The sequence below is a fragment of the Brassica napus genome, chromosome C3 (assembly GCF_020379485.1).
Source record: "Brassica napus cultivar Da-Ae chromosome C3, Da-Ae, whole genome shotgun sequence".
NCBI lineage: Eukaryota > Viridiplantae > Streptophyta > Magnoliopsida > Brassicales > Brassicaceae > Brassica > Brassica napus.
The window spans coordinates 46,631,433-46,653,702 of NC_063446.1; the positions used below are offsets into that span (position 1 = coordinate 46,631,433).

The window sequence follows — 22,270 nt, forward strand, 5'->3', positions numbered from 1 at the left end:
TAGATTTTCATTACTTGTGTATAGAATTCTACTGATTGTTATTAACTTTTAAAGTAAGAAATTAATGGTGGTAGAAAAAAATAGAAAGAAAATCATTTCAATTAAGGCAATTCTTAAACAACTTTAAAAATCTCAAGAAATAAAATGACCAAAAAATTTAATTTCTACTTTTTACTTTATAGAGATATAAATAATAAAATATTTTTTTATATAATTTCGAAATATATGTTTTAAATTTGAATTTTTGTAAAAAATTTTGAATTATTATTTTTGAAATGTTTTTTAAAAAAATTCGAAAGTGCTTTTTAAAATTATTTTTACAATTTTTACTTTAAATTTTTAATATTTTTTTCTATTTTTTTAAGTTGTGAATTGTATTATGTTAAAGTTGTGATTTGTATATTATTTCATTCTTCAATTTGAGTTTTTGTATGTGAGTGTATTTTATTACATTGATTTTAAAAATCTTATGGGTATAGATGATATTCTCAAAGTTGAGTACTATGAATAAAAACAAAAAAATTTAGTCCCAATAATAATAGATTTAATAGAATCTTAAAATCAAAGAAAACTAAACTTTTCCAATAAAAAAAGATTTTGAGTGAAATTTAAAAATCATCACCCCAATAACAATGGATTCTATTTAGATTTTAAAAATTCACAAACCAATAGCAACGGAATCTCAAAGTTTAATAATTCCTCTAGAATTTTTTGCCCAATAACCCCCTAAACTAAGGAATAATAAATATTAGTCAACACAAAAAGCTACAATTCGTACTTGAATTCTGACTGGCTCGTACTTGGTGAATACGCGTCTGAGAGTGTGGTGGTCGTACAATTTGGTTAGGGAAAGAACTCGGGGTTTAGTTCCGTCCTGGTCAAATTGGGCTCTGTTTTCTTTCTTTTTTTTGTCAACATGATACTAACTAAAAAGAAGAGAGAACTGATTCGGATAAACCAAACAGGCGAAACTGATAAGCCACAACAACTAAGGGTAGATCCCAAACACTACGAGTGTGATTGGAGAAATGTTAAAGTAAATAAAACAGAGTGATATGGAGTAAATGAAAAGGAAGGTGGGATAAAAAGTTAGAGTCAAGGAGAGAAAAAAATATAATATTTATAATATTTTATGTTACTCTCAATTCCTCTCCAATAAAGAAGAGAAAAAATATAACTGTGAAACCAGAAAAAACAAAATAAAAACTACACTTTCAGCGTAAATGAAAGTAAAAATTTTTCTTTTGTATTTTTCACCTGATTGACAAGAGATAGCGTAAAGTGGAGTAACTGTCACATTTTACTCTATAATTTTACTCTAAAAGGTCTATACAGTCAGACCCTATATGCAAATTTGTCCATCATGATGTTTTGCCCCTTTGGAATATAGTTGTCTGAAAACATTGGCTCTAGTTTTATACATCATTTTAAGGAAAAATAATTGTCATCTATACAAATATTTATACCACTATACAAAACAATAAATTAAAAACTACATGAATAATATGAATCAGATGACAAATATTCATGAATATGTGCTATATTGATAACACCATCAACATAATTCGATAGCTATAAAAGTATATCAAAGTTGTAACCAGCAATGATATTTTAACATGTTATTATCACATGTTCTTTGTGTATATATAACATTACATTATGAATGTTTGATCCATGTGTTAATTTTTTTTTATCATCTGAATATGTTTTATGTTTCGTTTTTCAAAGTACATTTCATTGGAAAATGTCAAATTCCAGATCCAACATACTTTTCGGTTATCAAAATTTTCTATGATGTTAGCAACATAATACATATTAGTTGAGTAATATTGTCATATAATATATATAATTTAATTTATTGGGAAATTTGCCAAATTAGAATGACAATTTACTATCTTTGTCCCTTTAGTATTAAATTTTTTTGTTCATTTTTGTCCTTATTACCTTTTCTATTTTTCAAACTTAATGAAATAAATAGTTTTATGAATCAAAAATTATAAAAATATAAACAATTGATGAAATACTCATATATACAAACTGATATTTTTTTTGGGTTGAAAAGCTTGTTAAATTAAAATTTTAAATGATGTTATATGGAAAGTAGATTTCATCTTCTACGGAAAACAGGTGGATAGAAATTTAATTTCAGATTAAACAAGTTAATTTACTTTCTCTATAACGAATAATCTACTTTTTAAAAATTCTAAATATGAGGAATGCGAAGTCCACACATTATAAAGATAGCTACATTTTTTTTCTGAATGCATCTTCTATGTTTATGAGCAATTCTAAAATTCTAAGAATACAAAATCTAAAGATAACTCAAAAATCTACATATGGTGGAATCTGCTTTATATGGTTTCTACGCAACGTAGAAAATACATTCTATGGATAAGAAAAACCTGATTTCCAAAATTTTGTATTTGTAATCTTTTTACTTTCCTAACATGTGTAGAGGTGATTTTATTTGTCAAAAAATAATAATATAAAAAATGAAATTAAGCTTTTGTTCTTCATTAGAGCACGATTTTTCCTAAGTTTTTCTTGTGATTTTCAAACTCTTCATCAAATATTAGGTACAACATTTTGAAAGGACTAATCTTTGTTTATACAACTACATATTTTGATATAGGCACTAAAAACCATTTACTTTGGAATTTAAGAATTAGCAATTATTATCATTAGATATAGCTAGAATTCTAATGAGTCTTACAAACACTTATATTAAACGAAACTAAAAACCATTACCATTCTCTATAAGCTCTCAGGCCATAAAGGCTCTGTCAATGAGTGTGTGTTTTCACCCAATTGCTTGTTTAAAGCTGTGACCTTTGAAACTAAATTGGAATTGAAGTCTTAAGATTCAACAATGTGTTCAATACATTTTGTTTATTGAGAGAACACAAAAAAAAGGGTGATGCTTGCTACAAGTAACCAAAACAAAGGGTGTTCTTCACCAAATTGTCTCTCTTGTCTCTGCATTCTCCAATCTCTTATCCGCAAGCTCCAATCTTTTCTCCAAAAACTCATAATTCTCTTCCAAATCTCTACATTAGCGTACACCTCTTTCTTCCGTATTGGAACGGACACCTTCAGCTCGTTGATCAAGAACTTGCAAGCATCAAAACCATCTCCAAGGTGAAGAAATGTACAGATGGTGCGCAACCGAAATCTTATGGGTGTTCCAGTTTGATCTAGCATATGTACAGATTAAGCTGAGGTATCGTAAGGCCATTGGTACATATGCTTCATACCTTAGCTCCGAGACAGTTTTGCCATCGAACGTGTCTTTTGTAGAGCATGAGAAAGTTGCTATCGCCCCGGCTTGAAAGGCACTCATGTAATCAATGTACTTAACTATATCGACTTTCTGGCCTTCTTCCAAGATTTTAAAAAAGTTATTCTCCTTCGTATACATCTTTGGTCCGTCTTCTTCAGACACTCACCAATGTAAAAGTAACCTTCTGAAGAGTACTTACTAAAAAAATAGATGTTCCAACAGCGAATTCTAACCTGTCGGAAGAAAAAATAAACAAGATGGTGACATGTCATAAAAAAATATAATCAGACAAGCAGTCAATTGAGGAACTAGAGGGTGAGGAGAACTCGAGTTTTGCGAATTTGGGAAGGCTTTCGATTTGAATGAGGGATTTTCAGAGACTGGTTCTTCACTGCTATCTCACTGACATGGCTTATCAAGGACCGTTGTACACATGGTGCAATAAAAGGGAAGAAGGTGTTATATGCAAGAAGCTAGATAGAGTATTACTGAATGAAGAAGCTTTGCATCGGTTCAACAATGCTTACTCAATATTTGAACCAGGGGAATGCTTTGATCATATGAGGTGCAAGGTTCAACTGTTTCCTCCGAGTGAGAAAATAAGAAGACCTTTTAAGTATGTTAATGCTATAGGAAGTATACCAAACTTTCTATCTATGGTTAAGGAGTATTGGGAGTCAACAGAAAGGCTGTTTCATTCCACCTCGGCTATGTTCTGATTCTAAAAAAATTTGAAGAATCTGAAGCTGTTAATAAGAGAGTTGGGAAGAGACAAGTTAGGTAACTTAACAAAAAAAAGCAAACGAGGCGTTTGGCTATCTATGTGAAAAGCAGAAAGTAACTCTATCTCAGCCAAGTGAAGTTTCCATTCAAAGGAAGCTAGAGCTTATGGTAAGTGTGCATGTTGCGAGTCTTGAAGAAGATTTTTTGAAAAAGAGAGCTAAACTTCATTGGTTAGATGTTGAAGATCAGAATAACAAGACGTTCCATAGAGCTATCAAAACAAGGCAAGATCATAATCTGATTCGAGAAATCAGATGCTCGAATGGAATCTTAGTAACTACTCACTCGGATATGAAACATGCGGCATAAATGTTCTTTTCATGATTTCTTAATCAGAACCCAGAGAATTATCAAGGTACCTCAGAAGAAGAATTGCAGGATTTGCTTAAGTTCAGATGCTCTTCAGAAGATTTCCGAATGTTGGAAGTATAAGTCACCGATGAGGAGATACGCAAGGTTCTCTTTGCTATGCCAAATAATAAATCTACGGTACCGGACGGTTTTCCCTATGAGTTTTTCAAAACTACTTGGTCTGTGCTTGCTCATGATTTCACTGTTGCTGTTCAATCAGTATTGAAATTTGGGTTTCTACCTAAAGAAGTCAATTCTACAATTTTAGCACTAATTCCCAAAAAACTGGATTCCTTAGAGATGAGAGATTATCGTCTGATAGCATGCTGCAACATCCTATACAAGGTAGTGTCAAAAATATTGGCTAATCGGTTGAAGGAGTTACTTCCAAGAATCATTTCAGAAAATCAGTTTGCATTTGTGAAAGGAAGGTTACTTATGGAGAATGTGCTCTTAGCTTCAGAACTAATCAAGGAGTATCACAGAGACTCGGTTACTCCTAGATGCGTGATGAAAATTGATATCTCCAAGGCCTTTGACTCTGTTCAATGGATGTTTGTGTTGAAGAGTTTGAGAGCTTTAGGTATTCATGAGAAGTTTATCCACTGGATCAAATTGTTTATCGCCAGTCCCTCTTTCTTGGTGCAAGTGAATGGAGACCTTGCGGGTTATTTTCAAAGCTCAGGAGGTCTTCGACAGGGGTGCTCACTTTCTCCGTATTTGTTCGTGATGTGTATGAATCTTCTGTCCCAAAAAATTGATAGAGCTGTGGAAGAGAGGAAGTTCAAGTTCCACCTGAGATGTCAATCACACTCTCTCACGCATCTTTATTTTGCGGACGATCTAATGGTCTTTGTGGAAGGGTCGAAGGAGTCTATAGAAGGAGCTCTAACTATGTTTGATGAGTTTGAGTTGTGTCGGTGTTTGGGAAAAATACTCCAGTATCAAATTTCTCCAGACCCCGGGCAGGACACCGGCCTCCAGACTCCTGCTAAGAAGGACCCTGGTTCCGACCCCTGGTTCCGACCCCTGCTTCAGACATTGCCTCCGGGTAAAATGGAAGTTTTCTATCTAAGGGGATTCTTCCATATTTCCAAATATGGAAGAATTTAACCTATTTCGACCGACATCTACAACTATATAAGGGGAGCCCAAACCCTAGAATAAAGGATCGACATTCAGAGACTAGGAGATTAGAGCTAGGTGGCTAGAACTATGGTTTATACACCAAACGTTGTAGTTCCTACTCAAACAATCAATAAATTATCCCTTTTAGTCTCGTTCTTGTCTACTTACATTGTTCTTCTAGTGTTCCGTGGTACTTAAACAACCCTACACAAAAATACCCTAACAGTTTGGCGCTAGAAGGATGGGAGTAATCCTAACCACGTGACGATGGAATTAGAAGACCACGACGACGAGTCTCAAGCTACCCTGAGGGAGATCGAGTTACTAAACCGACTCGATGCCCTCCAAAGTCAAGTCACCGAGCTACACTAAGCTCGAGAAACTACAGAGAATCCCGAGCTCCTCTCAGAAGTCTAAAGCTTGAAGGATCAGCTCAACGAGCATTCCAAGCAACTGGAGCAAAGCGCCGAGAAGCTTGGGGCTCTCGATGCCGAGAATCTCGTCCTCCGAGATGAGAATCAAGCTCGCGACAAGACGAGCAACAAACGGCAAAGGTTCCGAACTCGAGTTTGACCTATGCCCCCCCCCCCCCTCAGCACACCTACCGACAGAGATGGCGGGGCCCGTCAATCCGTACCAGCAGAAGGGGAACCCGCAAACGGAGGCGACGTTGCCAGGAGAACCCCGGTCCACGAAGATAGCGACTCCAAGATGGAAGATGAGGAAGAAGCACCCGAAGGGGCCACAACCTCGAAATCCACCATAACGGCCTATCTCGAAGAGATGTTCTTCAAAAAATTCGACACTATCCAGTCCATGGTGGAGAGACTTCCAGGAGTGGCTCCCCTATTCGGAGAAGCGATCCTAACTCACTACAAGAAAACAGCGGCATACTGAGGGAAAAAATCGTCGGTATGTCGTCGGAATAACGCTATTCCGACGACATACCGACGACAAAAGTCCTCGGAAATAACTCCTCGGAAATTCATTTTTCTTCGGAAATCCCTCGGAAATTTCCGACGGAATTCTGAGGAATTGAATTTCCGAGGAAACTCCGAGGACCACTAGATCGTCGGAAAGTTCCTCGGAATATACCGAGGGAGGACTTCCTCGGTATATTCCGAGTAAATTTCCGATGGTCCAATCCTCGGAAGTTCCGACGAAATATTCCTCGGAATATGCATCGGGCATTTCCGAGGAACGTGGCCCTCGGAAATTTCCGAGGAACGTGGCCCTCGGAAATTTCCGAGGAACATTCCCTCGGATTTTTTTTTAAAATTCCGATGACTTATTCCGAGGAAAAGGTCCTCGGAAAATTCCGAGGAACATTCCCTCAGATTTTTTTTTTAAAATTCCGACGACTTATTCAGAGGAAAAGGTCGTCGGAAATTTCCGAGGGTGTTTTTCCTCGGAATTTCGAAAAAATTAATTGTTTTAAATTTTTTTTTTTTTTTTTAAAAATTAAAATTTGTGAAATTTAAATTTGAAAATATAAAATTAAAATTAAAACTGAAAACATATTAGATAATTCAAAGTTCTACAAATAAAAATAAAACATTCCGAGTTTTTGGTTAAAAAAAAAAAAAACTACGGGTCTTGAATGTTTGGGAACACCTCGTTCGGGTACATCCTCTTCATCATCTCCATCATCTGCTCGTTCAGCCTCTTCTGTGTCTCATAGCCCGCCTGTTGAGCTGCCATCTGGGTTTCCAACGCAGATATCCGATCATCCTTGTCCTTCAGCTGAGCCGTAAGAACTTCTGGATCAACATATGGCGGTGGTGCAGAAGAAGGAGCAGCCGACCGGGAGCGACGACCCAAACCGACCAAACGTCCCTTCTTCTTTGGAACCGACTGAAATATAAATAGCCAAATTTAAATAATATAAATTGATGATAAAATAAAAATCAAGAAATAAATAAATTGAACTTAAAAAAAAGAACTTACCGATTCAACGGTTTCGTTGATTCGAAACCGGGACAAGTTGGTCGAAGCCGTCGAAGCGTCATCCTCGGTTTGAAGCTGAGACACTTCGTCTACCACCTGAGTTTGGACCAGGTCGACCACGTCCCTCACAAGACCGTCATCAATCTGGCCGGTCTTCTTGTTGGTATACGCCCTCTTCATTAGGGCGAGATCATCAACCGGCTCGCCATCATTTTCTTCCGCCTTGAAAAAAACATAAATTAAAGAAACATTAGAAATTAGAAGAAATGCACAATAAATTAAAATTCTGAAACTCAAATAATTGAAGAAAAAACGGTTGAACTTACCATGCGATCTCCCAGAGTGGCAATAGATTGAGCACCCAAGTTATGCTTGTAGATGCCCTTCCCTTTACGGTCGCTCCTGCGGTTGGTGGAGTTGGTGGAAGAAGTTTCTTTCGTCTCTTCCTTATCCCAATGCGCACACAACTCCTTCCAGACCGTGTCGTTCATCGACTTTGGGACCTTTTAATAAAAAAAAAAGAAAAACGTTTAATAAATAAAAAAATAGTTTAATAAATTAAAAAATTGTTTAATAAATTAAATCGAACCTTATTGATTTCCCACTTCTTCTTCCACTCGTGGATCTGCTTCCCATAGTTGTCCATAACTTTATGGACGAAGTGGTGATAGATAAAGAGCGTCTCATCGGAATTCTAGTTGAACTCTTGCTGAAAAAAAAACACAATTAGTAGAAAATTTATATTAAAGATTAAAAATATAAGTAAAAAATTAGAATACTTACCGCAAACTGACGAAACCACAGATGCTGCTTGTCGGTAGGGAAGTGAGTGAAAGTCGGATGTCCCCTGTCGAGGGCCGAGTACATCATACGGTTGATCCATGCGCTGATCCCGTTCCCGGATCGGTTGAACCTAATGAAAAGAACAAACGGTTAATAATGAATCCAAATTTAAAGAAAAAAAAAATGTTTAATTACCATGTTTGACCCCGTCCATGTGGATACAGAGTGAGATAGGGAAGATGGTCACGACCGGGCTGTTGAACCAACTCCGCAACACTCATCACTCCCGGAGGACCCGGAGGAGCGGAGCGGATGCAGGAGCAGAGCGGGCAGCAGAGGGATGTTAGGAGCTAGGGCTGTGGGGCGAAGGGAATCCTGAAAATGGCTGGAATCCCGAGACTGGCTCTCCGTACCACCACGACCACGACGCTGTCGAGGCCGGGTCTGATCATCATGAGACCTGTAAATTAAAAAAAAAATATAAATTATTACTTATAAATAATATTTTTTTTATAAATTAATTTTTTTTTTAAAAAAAATCCCAAATAAAAGTTTTTAATAAATAAAATATTTATAGAAATTAAAAATGTTTAATAAATATATAAAATAGTTTAATAAACAAAAAAATAGTTTTAATAAAAAAAAATAGTTAATAATTACAAAAAATAGTTTTAATAATATTAAAAATAAAAAAAAATATAAAAATTTATATAAAAATATAAAAATTTTTTAAAAATAAAAATCCCAATATAATAAATTTTTTAATAACAAAAAAAGTTTTAAAGATATTTTAATAAATGTTAAATAATATATATAAATAATTAATAATATAAAAAATAGTTTAATTAATAAAAAATAGTTTAATAATTACAAAAAATAGTTTTAATAATAAAAAAGTTTTAATATTAAAAATGTTTTGTAAATATAAAAATATATATATATTTTTTTGTAAATCCCAAATAATAGTTTTTAAACAAAAAAAGTTTTATAGATATTAAAAATGTTTTGTAAAATCCAAAAAAAATTTTATACAAAAAACATTTTGTAAAATCCAAAAAATCGAATTTATATACAAAAATCGTTTTGTAAAATACAAAAATCGATTTTGTATACCAAAACAATTCTAAACCTACAAAAAATAAAAAACATTATTAAAAACCTAAATCAATTCAACAAAACAAATTATTCAACCAAATCACAATTCTAAACCTATTATAAACCCAAATCACAATCCTAACCAATCACCCTAACAAAAATCTATCAAAACTACACAAAAACCTAACAAATAGAACCTAAGAGAGTGGGATAGGGTCCTTACATGATTTATGTAAGAGAAGAGATCGCCGGAGATATCGTCGAATTTCAGTGGGAAATCGCCGGAGGAGTCGTGCAGAGGAAGAAGAGAGAAATGGGGAAGAAGAAGCGGCTCGTGGTTATAAAACCTAGGGTCCGACGGATAGTATCCGTCGGAATTCCGTCGGAATTCTAATTTCAATTTTCTCAAAATATTTGCCCGGTTAAATGAAAATATTCCGAGGAAATTCCGACGGATAGTAAAATATCCGTCGGAATTCCGTCGGAATATTCCGAGGAAATACCGAGGAACTAGTGTTTGGGGTTTCAAAACATCAATTTTTTTTGCCGTATTTCATTTCTTATACAATTGTAATGCATACCATTGATGATTCTTTGTATAGATGAGAATAAACCATGAAATAACAAAATTTCAAAACAAATTGTAAGTATTCCCTTTACCGTTCATTAAAGTGTATAAGTGTTTCTCTTATGTTGTGGGGATTTCGTTCATACAATCGGAAAAGTGTTTATTATAGGGTAAGAAACAAATTTTTGACTACATAATAAGTCTAAGACACTATTAATAAGGGTTATATAAGTGTTATTCAAACCGCAAAACGTTGTTTTCGGTTTAAAACCCCTATTTCCTCGGAATTTCCTCGGAATATTCCGAGGGAATTCCGAGGAAACCCTTATCTTCCTCGGAATTCCGTCGGAATATTCCGAGGAAATACCGAGGAACTAGTGTTTGGGGTTTCAAAACATCAATTTTTTTGCCGTATTTCATTTCTTATACAATTGTAATGCATACCATTGATGATTCTTTGTATAGATGAACATAAACCATGAAATAACAAAATTTCAAAATGAATTGTAAGTATTCCCTTTACCGTTCATTAAAGTGTATAAGTGTTTCTCTTATGTTGTGGGGATTTCGTTCATACAATCGGAAAAGTGTTTATTATAGGGTAAGAAACAAATTTTTGACTACACAATAAGTCTAAGACACTTAATAAGGGTTATATAAGTGTTATTCAAACCGAAAAACGTTGTTTTCGATTTAAAAACCTTGTTTCCTTAGAATTTCCTCGGAATATTCCGAGGGAATTCCGAGGAAACCCTTATCTTCCTCGGAATTCCATCGGAATATTCCGAGGAAATACCGAGGAACTAGTGTTTGGGGTTTTAAAACATCAATTTTTTTTGCCGTATTTCATTTCTTATACAATTGTAATGCATACCATTGATGATTCTTTGTATAGATGAGCATAAACCATGAAATAACAAAATTTCAAAACGAATTGTAAGTATTCCCTTTACCGTTCATTAAAGTGTATAAGTGTTTCTCTTATGTTGTGGGGATTTCGTTCATACAATCGGAAAAGTGTTTATTATAGGGTAAGAAACAAATTTTTGACTACATAATAAATCTAAGACACTTAATAAGGGTTATATAAGTGTTATTCAAACCGCAAAACGTTGTTTTCGGTTTAAAACCCCTATTTCCTCGGATTTTCCTCGGAATATTCCGAGGGAATTCCGAGGAAACCCTTATCTTCCTCGGAATTCCGTCGGAATATTCCGAGGAAATACCGAGGAACTAGTGTTTGAGGTTTCAAAACATCAATTTTTTTGCCGTATTTAATTTCTTATATAATTGTAATGCATACCATTGATGATTCTTTGTATAGATGAGCATAAACCATGAAATAACAAAATTTCAAAACGAATTGTAAGTATTCCCTTTAAAAACCTTGTTTCCTCGGAAAAGCCTCGGAATATTCCGAGGAAATTCTGAGGAAAAACAAATTCCTCGGTATTTCTTTTAAAAAAAAAAAAATAATGTGATCGATCGATCGAGTATATCAAGTTTTCCTCGGAATTTCCTCGGTATTTCTTTAAAAAAAAAAAAAAATCAATGGTAGTCTGTTTCCGAGTCGTCATCACCAGATGAATCTGAATCTGGATCTTGGTGAAACTCTCCAATCACTGGTTCATCCTCTACATGAACGACGACTTCCTCTCCGAAGTCGGTTAAATCGACTACAAGGCCAACTCCAGCTAAATCTTCTGCTGCACTTAAGTTGCCGGATGTGCTTGGTTGTAGTGGGTCTTCCAGCTCAGAACTTCCGTGAACTCGGCCTCTCGGGTTGAGTGTTGTAACAGTAACCCATGGATCATCTCTGTTCCTTACCCGGGGGTACTTGATATAACAAACCTGTAACTTGTAGAAAATTATTAGTAAAATTATAAATTAATACACATAATGATGAATCATTCTGAATAATTAACATTTAATTACCTGAAAGGATCATAATATTGCAGCTTTCGCCTCGAATTTACTGATGTAACACCAAATGCTTCTGTTCTCACACCTCGATATGGAGTGTTGTCGTGCCAATCACAATAGAAAACAATACAGCGCAATCCAACCATGCCCAAATACTTGATTTCCAAAATCTCATGTATGTGTCCGTAGTATACATCATCTCCTGATGCAGAACAAACGCCAGCATCATAAGTCGTACTCGAACGTCTCCTCTTCTGAGTTGTGAATGCATATCCTCGAGTACAAAATCTCGGATATGACTTCACAACAAAGTTTGGTCCAACGACCATCTCACGTATCCAATCGTCAAATGTTTCACCTCTGGCCAAACCAGCAGACACCTATTAATAGCACATATATATATGTTATATCAATAAATGTGAATTAGTATAAATATGTGATAAAATATATTTTAATTTGTTTAAAGCACTCACATAAGTAAACATCCATCCAGTAAATTCTCTCTGCTTCATTTCTTCTAGTTCGTCCTCTGTGGCGTATCTATACTCGAACCGCTTTTCTGCCATGAAAATCCTGTATATGATGACAATAATGTAATTAATTAAGATTTAAATTTCAACTTGTTAAAATAAAAATTTGTAAGCTAATTTATTTATCTCTCATATTGAAGAACGTCTTCGCAGTTGGTGAGCAAATATGTTTGCAAATGACTGCGCTCCTGCTCAGTAAGTCGACGGTCCTTTGGTTTTCCGCTAAGTCGTCCAACGTCTGTGAAAATGTCTGGAACCGTAACATGATATGTTGCCCGTTCGCCTCTATCATCATGCCGAGCAGGTCTTCTGTTTTTGGTCTGAACTTCTGTTGGAAAGTATTACTCGGCAAAGTTTGAAGTTTCTTGATTGATCATCTGTGCGACTATAGAACCTTACACCCTACTTAAATTTTTCACCATCTTCTTCAAATGAAACATATACCGCTCATACAGATACATCCATCGATACTGCACATGACGACCAAGTTCCAATTCTCTTGCCAGGTGAATAACAAGATGCTCCATAACATCAAAAAATGAGGGAGAAAATATCTTCTCAAGGTTGCACTGAATCACGGCTATGTTAGTCTTCAAATTTTCAATACCTTCAAGAGTCACTGATCTCGTGCATAAATCGCGGAAGAAACCACTTATCCCTGCAATTGCTTCATGAACATTTCGTGGTAATAGTTCCTTGAAGGCGAACGGAAGGAGGCGCTGCATCATTACATCGCAATCGTGGCTTTTCAAGCCAGTAAACTTTCCTTCCTTTCTGTCGATACAGTTACGCAAATTTGATGCGTAACCGTCTGGAAATTCCACATCGTTTGAAATCCAATCAAAGAACGCATCTTTTCCCTCTGCATCAAGTCAGTATATGGGAAAAGGAGCCCTACCATTCTTATCAACATGAAGTTCTGAACGAGCACATATATCGACTAAATCCAGTCTTGACTTCAAATTATCTTTTGTTTTACCTTGAACATTAAGGATCGTGTTCATGAGATTGTCAAAAAAGTTCTTCTCAATATGCATGACATCTAAATTATGCCTTAGCAGATGATCCTCCCAGTATGGCAGATCCCAGAAAATACTTTTTTGTGCCAGTTATGTAGTTCTCCAACAGCATCTACCGGAAAACGCTCATGTCCACCGACGTCTGGCGTCCTTTCTGCACCAAAATCTCTTAGTTGTATCTTCAAATCTTTCCCACAAATTTCCGGAGGTGGACTGTCAAACACCCTCTTGTTCTTCGTAAACAAATTCCTACTCCTACGATATGGATGATCAGGTGGTAGGAATCTCCTGTGACAGTCAAACCAACACGTTTTCCTTCCGTGTTTTAGTTGGAAAGCATCAGTGTTATCTTGACAATATGGACATGATAGCCTTCCATGCGTTGTCCATCCAGACAACATACCATATGCTGGAAAATCACTTATTGTCCACATTAGTACTGCCCGCATTTGAAAGTTTTCTTTACACGAAACATCGTATGTTTCAGCACCTTGAGCCCATAGTTGTTGCAACTCATATATTAGTGGCTGAAGAAACACATCAAGTGATCTCTTAGGATGCTCTGGTCTGGGAACGAGAATCGAGAGAAACAAAAACTCTCGTCGTAAGCACAAGTTTGGGGGTAGGTTGTATGGTGTAAGAATGACGGGCCATAGAGAATACTGTCTTCCACTCTTGCCAAACGGACTGAAACCATCAGTACATAATCCAAGGTAGACATTTCTTCTCTCATACGCAAAGTCGGGATACTTTGATTGGAAATGCTTCCACGCTTTTGCATCTGAAGGATGTCTGATCTCACCATCTGTTGAGTGCTCCGCATGCCATCTCATTGGTTGCGCTGTGCGTTCAGACAGATACAACCTCTGCAACATTTCCGTCAAAGGCAAATACCACATCCTTTTATATGGCACTGGAACTCTTCCACTCGTATCTTTATAACGAGGCTTTCCACAAAATTTGCATGTAACCCGCTGTTCATCCGCCCTCCAATAAATCATGCAGTTGTCGCTGCATACATCTATTAGCTGATACGATAAACCAAGACCAGCTACGAGTTTCTGAACCTCGTAGTATGAACCAGGAGCTACATTATCCTCGGGTAGAATACCTTTTACAAAATCAGCAATCGCATCCACACAGTCTTCAGCCAAATTATAATCTGTTTTAATGCCCATCAATCTTGTAGCAGATGATAAAGCTGAATGACCATCTCTGCAACCTTCGTACAATGGTTGCTTTCCAGCATCCAACATATCATAAAATCTCCTAGCTTGTGCATTGGGTTAATCTTCCCCTCTAAAATGATCATTTACCATCTGCTCAGTACCTACACAATAATCTACATCCGTTCTAATTGGTTCTTCTAATCTAACCGCTGGCTGAGGTTCGCTAGTACTACCATGTTCATAATCAGTTTCCCCATGATGATACCAAATTTTGTAACTTCGTGTAAACCCACTCAAATATAGATGAGTCCAAACATCCCACTCTTTAATAACCTTTTTATTTTTACAATTAGAGCAACGACATCTTAACATACCTGTTTTTGCTTCCGGTTGTCGGTGAACTAACCCCATGAATTCGGTTATACCTCGTTGGTATTCTTCCGTAAGCAATCTCGTGTTTGGATTCAAATGAGGTCGATCGATCCAAGAACGAAAATAATTTGAAGAAGACATGTTTTTTATGAATCAAATTCGTGTGTAAAGAGAGTAAGAGGGAGGATGAAGATATGAAGTGAATGAAGAGGAAGATGGGTGCTTGTATTTATAGTTGAAATCCTGCCGACAGACCGAGGAAATTCCGACGGAAACAGCTAGTTCGTCGGAATTTTCTCGGAATTTTTAAAATCCCCCAACGGCTCTCTAACGGCTATAATATATCCTCAGAATTCATCGGTTTTTTCCGAGGAATACGTTTTTCCTCGGTATTCCATAAGAATATTCCGACGGATTAGTATTTCCTCGGAATTCCGTCGGTATATTCCGAGGAAACCAAATTTTGTGTTTCCTCGGAATTTCCTCGGAAATTCCTCGGGATATTCCGAGGATTTCATTTTCCGTCGGAATGTCCGTCAGAAGACCGCTGTTTTCTTGTAGTGACTCCTACACTGACACCCCGTTCGTGGATAAGATCGATTTGATGGAGATACCGCGTAAGTTCTATATCCCCAACATAAGAATGTATGATGTGACAAGCGATCCGAACAACCACGTCGCACAATACAAACAACAGATGCTCACCGTGGTGATCCAGAAGGAGCTATGGGAGGCAACCATGTGTAAAGGCTTCAGTTCGACTCTGACCGGTCCTGCCCTTCAATGGTATATCAATCTTCCCACCAGGTCCATACGGTCCTACGCTACCCTTAGTGACAAGTTCGTGGAGCAGTTCGCCAGCAGCAGGAGCCTGGAGAAGAGTTCAGACGACCTCTATGAAATCCTTCAACATAGAGCTGAGCCACTCCATACCTACATTGTGTGCTTCAACCCGGAGAATGTCACCATCCCGGAATGCAACGCGGCGACAACCATCTCTGCTTTCAAAAAGGGTATGCTCCCCAATGGAGACCTCTACAAGGAACTGACCAAATACCAGTGCAAGACCATGGAAGACGTCCTATCCCGAGCCTGGGCGCATGTGAAATGGGAGGAAGACGTCGCGGGCTGGGCAAAGGCCCAACATAAGCATGACCAGAAATTGCCCAGGCAGATGAAGAGCGATCGCGATGAGGGATCTCATCCTAAATCCGCCAGAGAGTTAAGTAACAAGAGCAGGGGCAGATACCAGAATCGCCCTCTGGATAGAGCCGAAGGAATGGCTGTGAAAACATGGCCCAACATTTCTCATATGTCGATATCAAAGCCTGAGCTAATCAATGTTCTGAGGTAGATGGACCAACATGTCAAGTGGCTTCAGAAGATGATGACCTCCGACTTTAATTTGGAATCCAAACCGATGGTGCGACTTCCACAGTGACCACAGTCATAAAACGGAAGACTGCGTCGCCTTAAGGATGGAGGTCAACGAGCTCCTCATGAAAGGACACCTCAGGGAATTCATTTCCGATAAGGCCAAGAGCCTCTTGAATAAAGACACCAAAAATCAGCCCACTAAAGCGGTTCCTGCCTCACCACAACGCCAGGATAGAGTAATCCATGTCATCTCGGGCGGCTCAGAAATAAGCGGAGTCAATCACACAGCCGCCAAGAGAAGCAACAGAAACGCAAAGAACAGCCAGGAGAATGGGAAACCAAAACGCATGCTCCTGGGTACAGACGAAATTAGTTTCACCGCCAAAGAGCAGGAGAAGGTCTTGGCTCCTCATCATGACGCCTTGGTCATATCACTCACTATAGCAAACCACCTAGTGAAACGAATATTGGTAGACAATGGAAGCTCCAGTAATATTATATTCCAGACTGCATACGACGAGGAAAAGGCGTTGACGCGGATGTTCACCCTACTCATAGGCTTCAGCGGAGAAGTCAAGCAAACTACCGGAGAAGTCATCATCCTAGTGTACGCCGGAGGGGTCAACATGGCAACCAAGTTTTTGGTCGTCGACTGCACATCCTCTTACAACATGATACTCAGGCGGCCCTGGATCCATGACATGGGAGCCGTCCCTTCAACACTCTAGCAGTCGATCAAGTTCCATACTCCCTGGGGCATCAAGACGATCAGGGGAGATCAGGAGAACTCCTGATCCTGCTATCAGACCACCCTGGAGGGAAAAACCCAAGTCTTATAGCAATTACAGCAAAAGCTTCCGGCCCCTCACATGGAGGAGCTTGAAGTCAAGGAAATGGATGAGGTACCATTAGTAGAAGGAGACTCGGCACGAAATCTTAAGGTGGGATTCAAACTCACATAAGGGTTAAGGCGGAGATTGGTTGACTTCCTGCGTTTTAATTCAGATTGCTTCACCTGGTCCCATGAGGACATGCCCGGGATCGACCCCAAGATCATCATGCATAAGCTGCAAGTGGATACTCAGTATGACAGAAGAGGAGGAAGTTCGCCCCAGAAAGGGACGAGATCATCAATGAGGAAGTCAGAAACCTACATGACGCCAGGTTCATACGAGAAGTACAGTACCCAGAATGGTTAACCAACATGGTAATGGTAAAGAAGAAGAATGAGAAATGGCGAGTCTGTATGGACTTCACAGACCTCAACAAATCTTATCCAAAGGATCTGTTTCCCTTACCTCACATCGACAAGCTGGTAAACGCCACAGCAGGTAACCAACTGATGAGCTTCATGGATGCGTTCTCCGGCTATAACCAGGTCCTCATGCATCCGGAGGACCAGGAGAAAACCTTGTTCATGACATCCAGGGGTATCTACTATTATAAGGTCATGCCGTTTGGCCTTAAGAACGCCGGTTCGACCTACCAGAGACTTGTGATCATGATGTTCGCAGACAAAATCGGATAGACCATGGAGGTATATATCGATGATATGTTGGTCAAGTCCCTAGAGGCAGAGGACCATATCTCGCATCTACAACAAGCTTTCACCACTCTGAGGAGATACAATAAGAAGCTTAATCGTGCGAAGTGTTCGTTCAGCGTCACCTCCGGAAAATTCCTCGGATATATAGTCACCCACCGGGGCATTGAAGCTAATCCAGAGCAAATAAGAGCCATCCATGCAATTCCTTCTCCCTGTAACGTAAAGGAAGTGCAAAGATTGACAGGCAGAATGACCACCTTGAGTAGATTCATCTCCAGGTTGTCTGACAAGTCGCACGCCTTTTTCGAGGCTCTGAAGGATCCTAAGGATTTCCAATGGACCGACAAATGCGAATCTACCCTTGCCGACCTAAAGACCTACCTCGCTACGCCGTATCTCCTCTCGAAACCATTAGATGGAGAGACTCTGCTACTTTATTTGGCGGTATCAGAACATGCAGTAAGCGCTGTCCTCGTAAGGGAAGAAGGGAGAAAGCAATATCCCATCTATTACATTAGCAAGTCCCTGCTAGATGCGGAGACTCACTATTGCCACCTCGAGAAGCTTGCTCTGGCTTTAGTAACTGCAGCCCGTAAGCTACCCTTACTTCCATGCTCACCAAGTTGTGGTGGTTACATCTTTCCCCATTAAAGTAGTTCTCCACAAGCCTGAAGTGTCGGGACAACTCGCCAAATGGACAGTAGAGCTAGGGGAGTACGATGTAATCTTCAGACCTGCCACAGCTTTCAAATCACAAGTCCTAGCAGATTTCGTTGCTGAATTCTCTCCCGCCATGCTTCCGGCCCTGGAACAGGAGATGAGCCTCCGAGATAAGAAAGGAGAAAAGGGAGAATGTACTCTGTATGTTGATGGTTCTAGTAACGTCGGGGGGGGTGGGGGGGGGGTGGGGGGGTGTGGCAGGTGCATGCATAGTCCTAACCTCCCCTGCTGGAGAGTCAGCTTCAAGGGCCGTGAGATGCAACTTCAAGGCGACAAACAACGAAACCGAATATGAAGCCTTGATCGCAGGCAGGCTTATCACTCACAAAGTGAATGAGGGCAAAAAACATCCAGGTCTTTAGCGACTCATAGCTGATAATAAGTCAGGTCCAAGGGGACTACCAAGCCAAAGACGCAAGCATGATCAGATATCTGTTTGTGGCCAAGCGCCTAATTGACGAATTTCAACGCTGCAAGCTCGCGCAGATCCCCAGAGATCATAATTCCCAGGCCGATGTCCTGGCTAACCTAGGGTCCGCCCTGGAGACCACGAGTCAAATGAGCATTCCATTGCTGGTACTTCAGTAGCCAGTTACGGAAAAAGAGGCAGAGCCTGAAGAAGTCTCTGCCATAGACGAAGGAGAAATCTGGATGACTCCCATCATCAACTACCTATAAAATGATATCCTCCCTGAAGAACGCGGCGAAAGCCGAAAAGTAAAGAGGCAAGCAGCCAAATACTGCATTTTCCAAGGGAAATTATACATAAGGTGTTAGGGAATTTTTGTGTAGGATCTTGATAGACCATGGATTTTACCCACTTTTAGCCATGGTTTATAAGTGTTTTAATACCGCTGTTTTCTTGGGATATTCCGAGGATTTCATTTTCCGTCGGAATGTTCGTCAGAATACCGCTGTTTTCTTGTAGTGACTCCTACACTGACACCCCGTTCGTGGATGAGATCGATTTGATGGAGATACCGCGTAAGTTGTATATCCCCAACATAAGAATGTATGATGTGACAAGCGATCCGAACAACCACGTCACACAATACAAACAACAGATGCTCACCGTGGTGATCCAGAAGGAGCTAAGGGAGGCAACCATGTGTAAAGGCTTCAGTTCGACTCTGACCGGTCCTGCCCTTCAATGGTATATCAATCTTCCCACCAGGTCCATACGGTCCTACGCTACCCTTAGTGACAAGTTCGTGGAGCAGTTCGCCAGCAGCAGGAGCCTGGAGAAGAGTTCAGACGACCTCTATGAAATCCTTCAACATAGAGCTGAGCCACTCCATACCTACATTGTGTGCTTCAACCCGGAGAATGTCGCCATCCCGAAATGCAACGCGGCGACAACCATCTCTGCTTTCAAAAAGGGTATGCTCCCCAATGGAGACCTCTACAAGGAACTGACCAAATACCAGTGCAAGACAATGGAAGACGTCCTATCCCGAGCCTGGGCGCATGTGAAATGGGAGGAAGACGTCGCGGGCTGGGCAAAGGCCCAACATAAACAGGACCAGAAATTGCCCAGGCAGATGAAGAGCGATCGCGATGAGGGATCTCATCCTAAATCCGCCAGAGAGTTAAGTAACAAGAGCAGGGGCAGATACCAGAATCGCCCTCTGGATAGAGCAGAAGGAATGGCTGTGAAAACATGGCCCAACATTTCTCATCTGTCGATATCAAAGCCTGAGCTAATCAATGTTCTGAGGCAGATGGACCAACATGTCAAGTGGCTTCAGAAGATGATGACCTCCGACTTTAATTTGGAATCCAAACCGATGGTGCGACTTCCACAGTGACCACAGTCATAAAACGGAAGACTGCGTCGCCCTAAGGATGGAGGTCAACGAGCTCCTCATGAAAGGACATCTCAGGGAATTCATTTCCGATAAGGCCAAGAGCCTCTTGAATAAAGACACCGAAAATCAGCCCACTAAAGCGGTTCCTGCCTCACCACAACGCCAGGATAGAGTAATCCATGTCATCTCGGGCAGCTCAGAAATAAGCGGAGTCAATCACACAGCCGCCAAGAGAAGCACCAGAAACGCCAAGAACAACCAGGAGAATGGGAAACCAAAACGCATGCTCCTGGGTACAGACGAAATTAGTTTCACCGCCAAAGAGCAGGAGAAGGTCTTGGCTCCTCATCATGACGCCTTGGTCATATCACTCACTATAGCAAACCACCTAGTGAAACGAATATTGGTAGACAATGGGAGCTCCAGTAATATTATCTTCCAGACCGCATACGACGAGGAAAAGGCGTTGACGCGGATGTTCACCCTACTCATAGGCTTCAGCGGAGAAGTCAAGCAAACTACCGGAGAAGTCATCATCCTAGTGTACGCCGGAGGGGTCAACATGGCAACCAAGTTTTTGGTCGTCGACTGCACATCCTCTTACAACATGATACTCAGGCGGCCCTGGATCCATGACATGGGAGCCGTCCCTTCAACTCTCTAGCAGTCGATCAAGTTCCATACTCCCTGGGGCATCAAGACGATCAGGGGAGATCAGGAGAACTCCTGATCCTGCTATCAGACCACCCTGGAGGGAAAAACCCAAGTCTTATAGCAATTACAGCAAAAGCTTCCGGCCCCTCACATGGAGGAGCTTGAAGTCAAGGAAATGGATGAGGTACCATTAGTAGAAGGAGACTCGGCACGAAATCTTAAGGTGGGATCCAAACTCACATAAGGGTTAAGGCGGAGATTGGTTGACTTCCTGCATTTTAATTCAGATTGCTTCACCTGGTCCCATGAGGACATGCCCGGGATCGACCCCGAGATCATCATGCATAAGCTGCAAGTGGATACTCAGTATGACAGAAGAGGAGGAAGTTCGCCCCAGAAAGGGACGAGATCATCAATGAGGAAGTCAGAAACCTACATGACGCCAGGTTCATACGAGAAGTACAGTACCCAGAATGGTTAACCAACATGGTAATGGTAAAGAAGAAGAATGAGAAATGGCGAGTCTGTATGGACTTCACAGACCTCAACAAATCTTATCCAAAGGATCTGTTTCCCTTACCTCACATCGACAAGCTGGTAAACGCCACAGCAGGTAACCAACTGATGAGCTTCATGGATGCGTTCTCCGGCTATAACCAGGTCCTCATGCATCCGGAGGACCAGGAGAAAACCTTGTTCATGACATCCAGGGGTATCTACTATTATAAGGTCATGCCGTTTGGCTTTAAGAACGCCGGTTCGACCTACCAGAGACTTGTGATCATGATGTTCGCCGAAAAAATCGGATAGACCATGGAGGTATATATCGATGATATGTTGGTCAAGTCCCTAGAGGCAGAGGACCATATCTCGCATCTACAAAAGCTTTAACCACTCTGAGGAGATACAATAAGAAGCTTAATCATGCGAAGTGTTCGTTCAGCGTCACCTCCGGAAAATTCCTCGGATATATAGTCACTCACCGGGGCATTGAAGCTAATCCAGAGCAAATAAGAGCCATCCATGCAATTCCTTCTCCCTGTAACGTAAAGGAAGTGCAAAGATTGACAGGCAGAATGACCACCTTGAGTAGATTCATCTCCAGGTTGTCTGACAAGTCGCACGCCTTTTTCGAGGCTCTGAAGGATCCTAAGGATTTCCAATGGACCGACAAATGCGAATCTACCCTTGCCGACCTAAAGACCTACCTCGCTACG

At 39.8% G+C, this 22,270-nt stretch overlaps 3 protein-coding genes across 3 annotated transcripts; all 3 read left to right on the forward strand.

The window, feature by feature from the left end:
* The first annotated feature begins 15,591 nt into the window (after positions 1 to 15,591).
* Positions 15,592 to 16,302, forward strand: LOC106355734. Its single transcript, XM_013795628.2, has one exon. It carries the CDS (start codon positions 15,592 to 15,594, stop codon positions 16,300 to 16,302), a length of 711 nt encoding a protein of 236 aa, XP_013651082.2.
* A 124-nt stretch (positions 16,303 to 16,426) lies between these two features.
* Positions 16,427 to 17,053, forward strand: LOC106355735. Its single transcript, XM_013795629.1, has one exon. It carries the CDS (start codon positions 16,427 to 16,429, stop codon positions 17,051 to 17,053), a length of 627 nt encoding a protein of 208 aa, XP_013651083.1.
* Positions 17,054 to 20,436: 3,383 nt separating this feature from the next.
* Positions 20,437 to 21,063, forward strand: LOC125583119. The gene has a single exon (XM_048749685.1). The coding sequence runs from the start codon at positions 20,437 to 20,439 to the stop codon at positions 21,061 to 21,063; it is 627 nt and encodes a 208-aa protein (XP_048605642.1).
* Positions 21,064 to 22,270: the final 1,207 nt, after the last annotated feature.

What these genes read in the sequence shown, in the direction of transcription:
- LOC106355734 (XM_013795628.2), top strand. Translation starts at nt 15,592, where the DNA reads ATGTATGATGTGACAAGCGATCCGAACAACCACGTCGCACAATACAAA.
- LOC106355735 (XM_013795629.1), top strand. Translation starts at nt 16,427, where the DNA reads ATGGAGGTCAACGAGCTCCTCATGAAAGGACACCTCAGGGAATTCATT.
- LOC125583119 (XM_048749685.1), top strand. Translation starts at nt 20,437, where the DNA reads ATGGAGGTCAACGAGCTCCTCATGAAAGGACATCTCAGGGAATTCATT.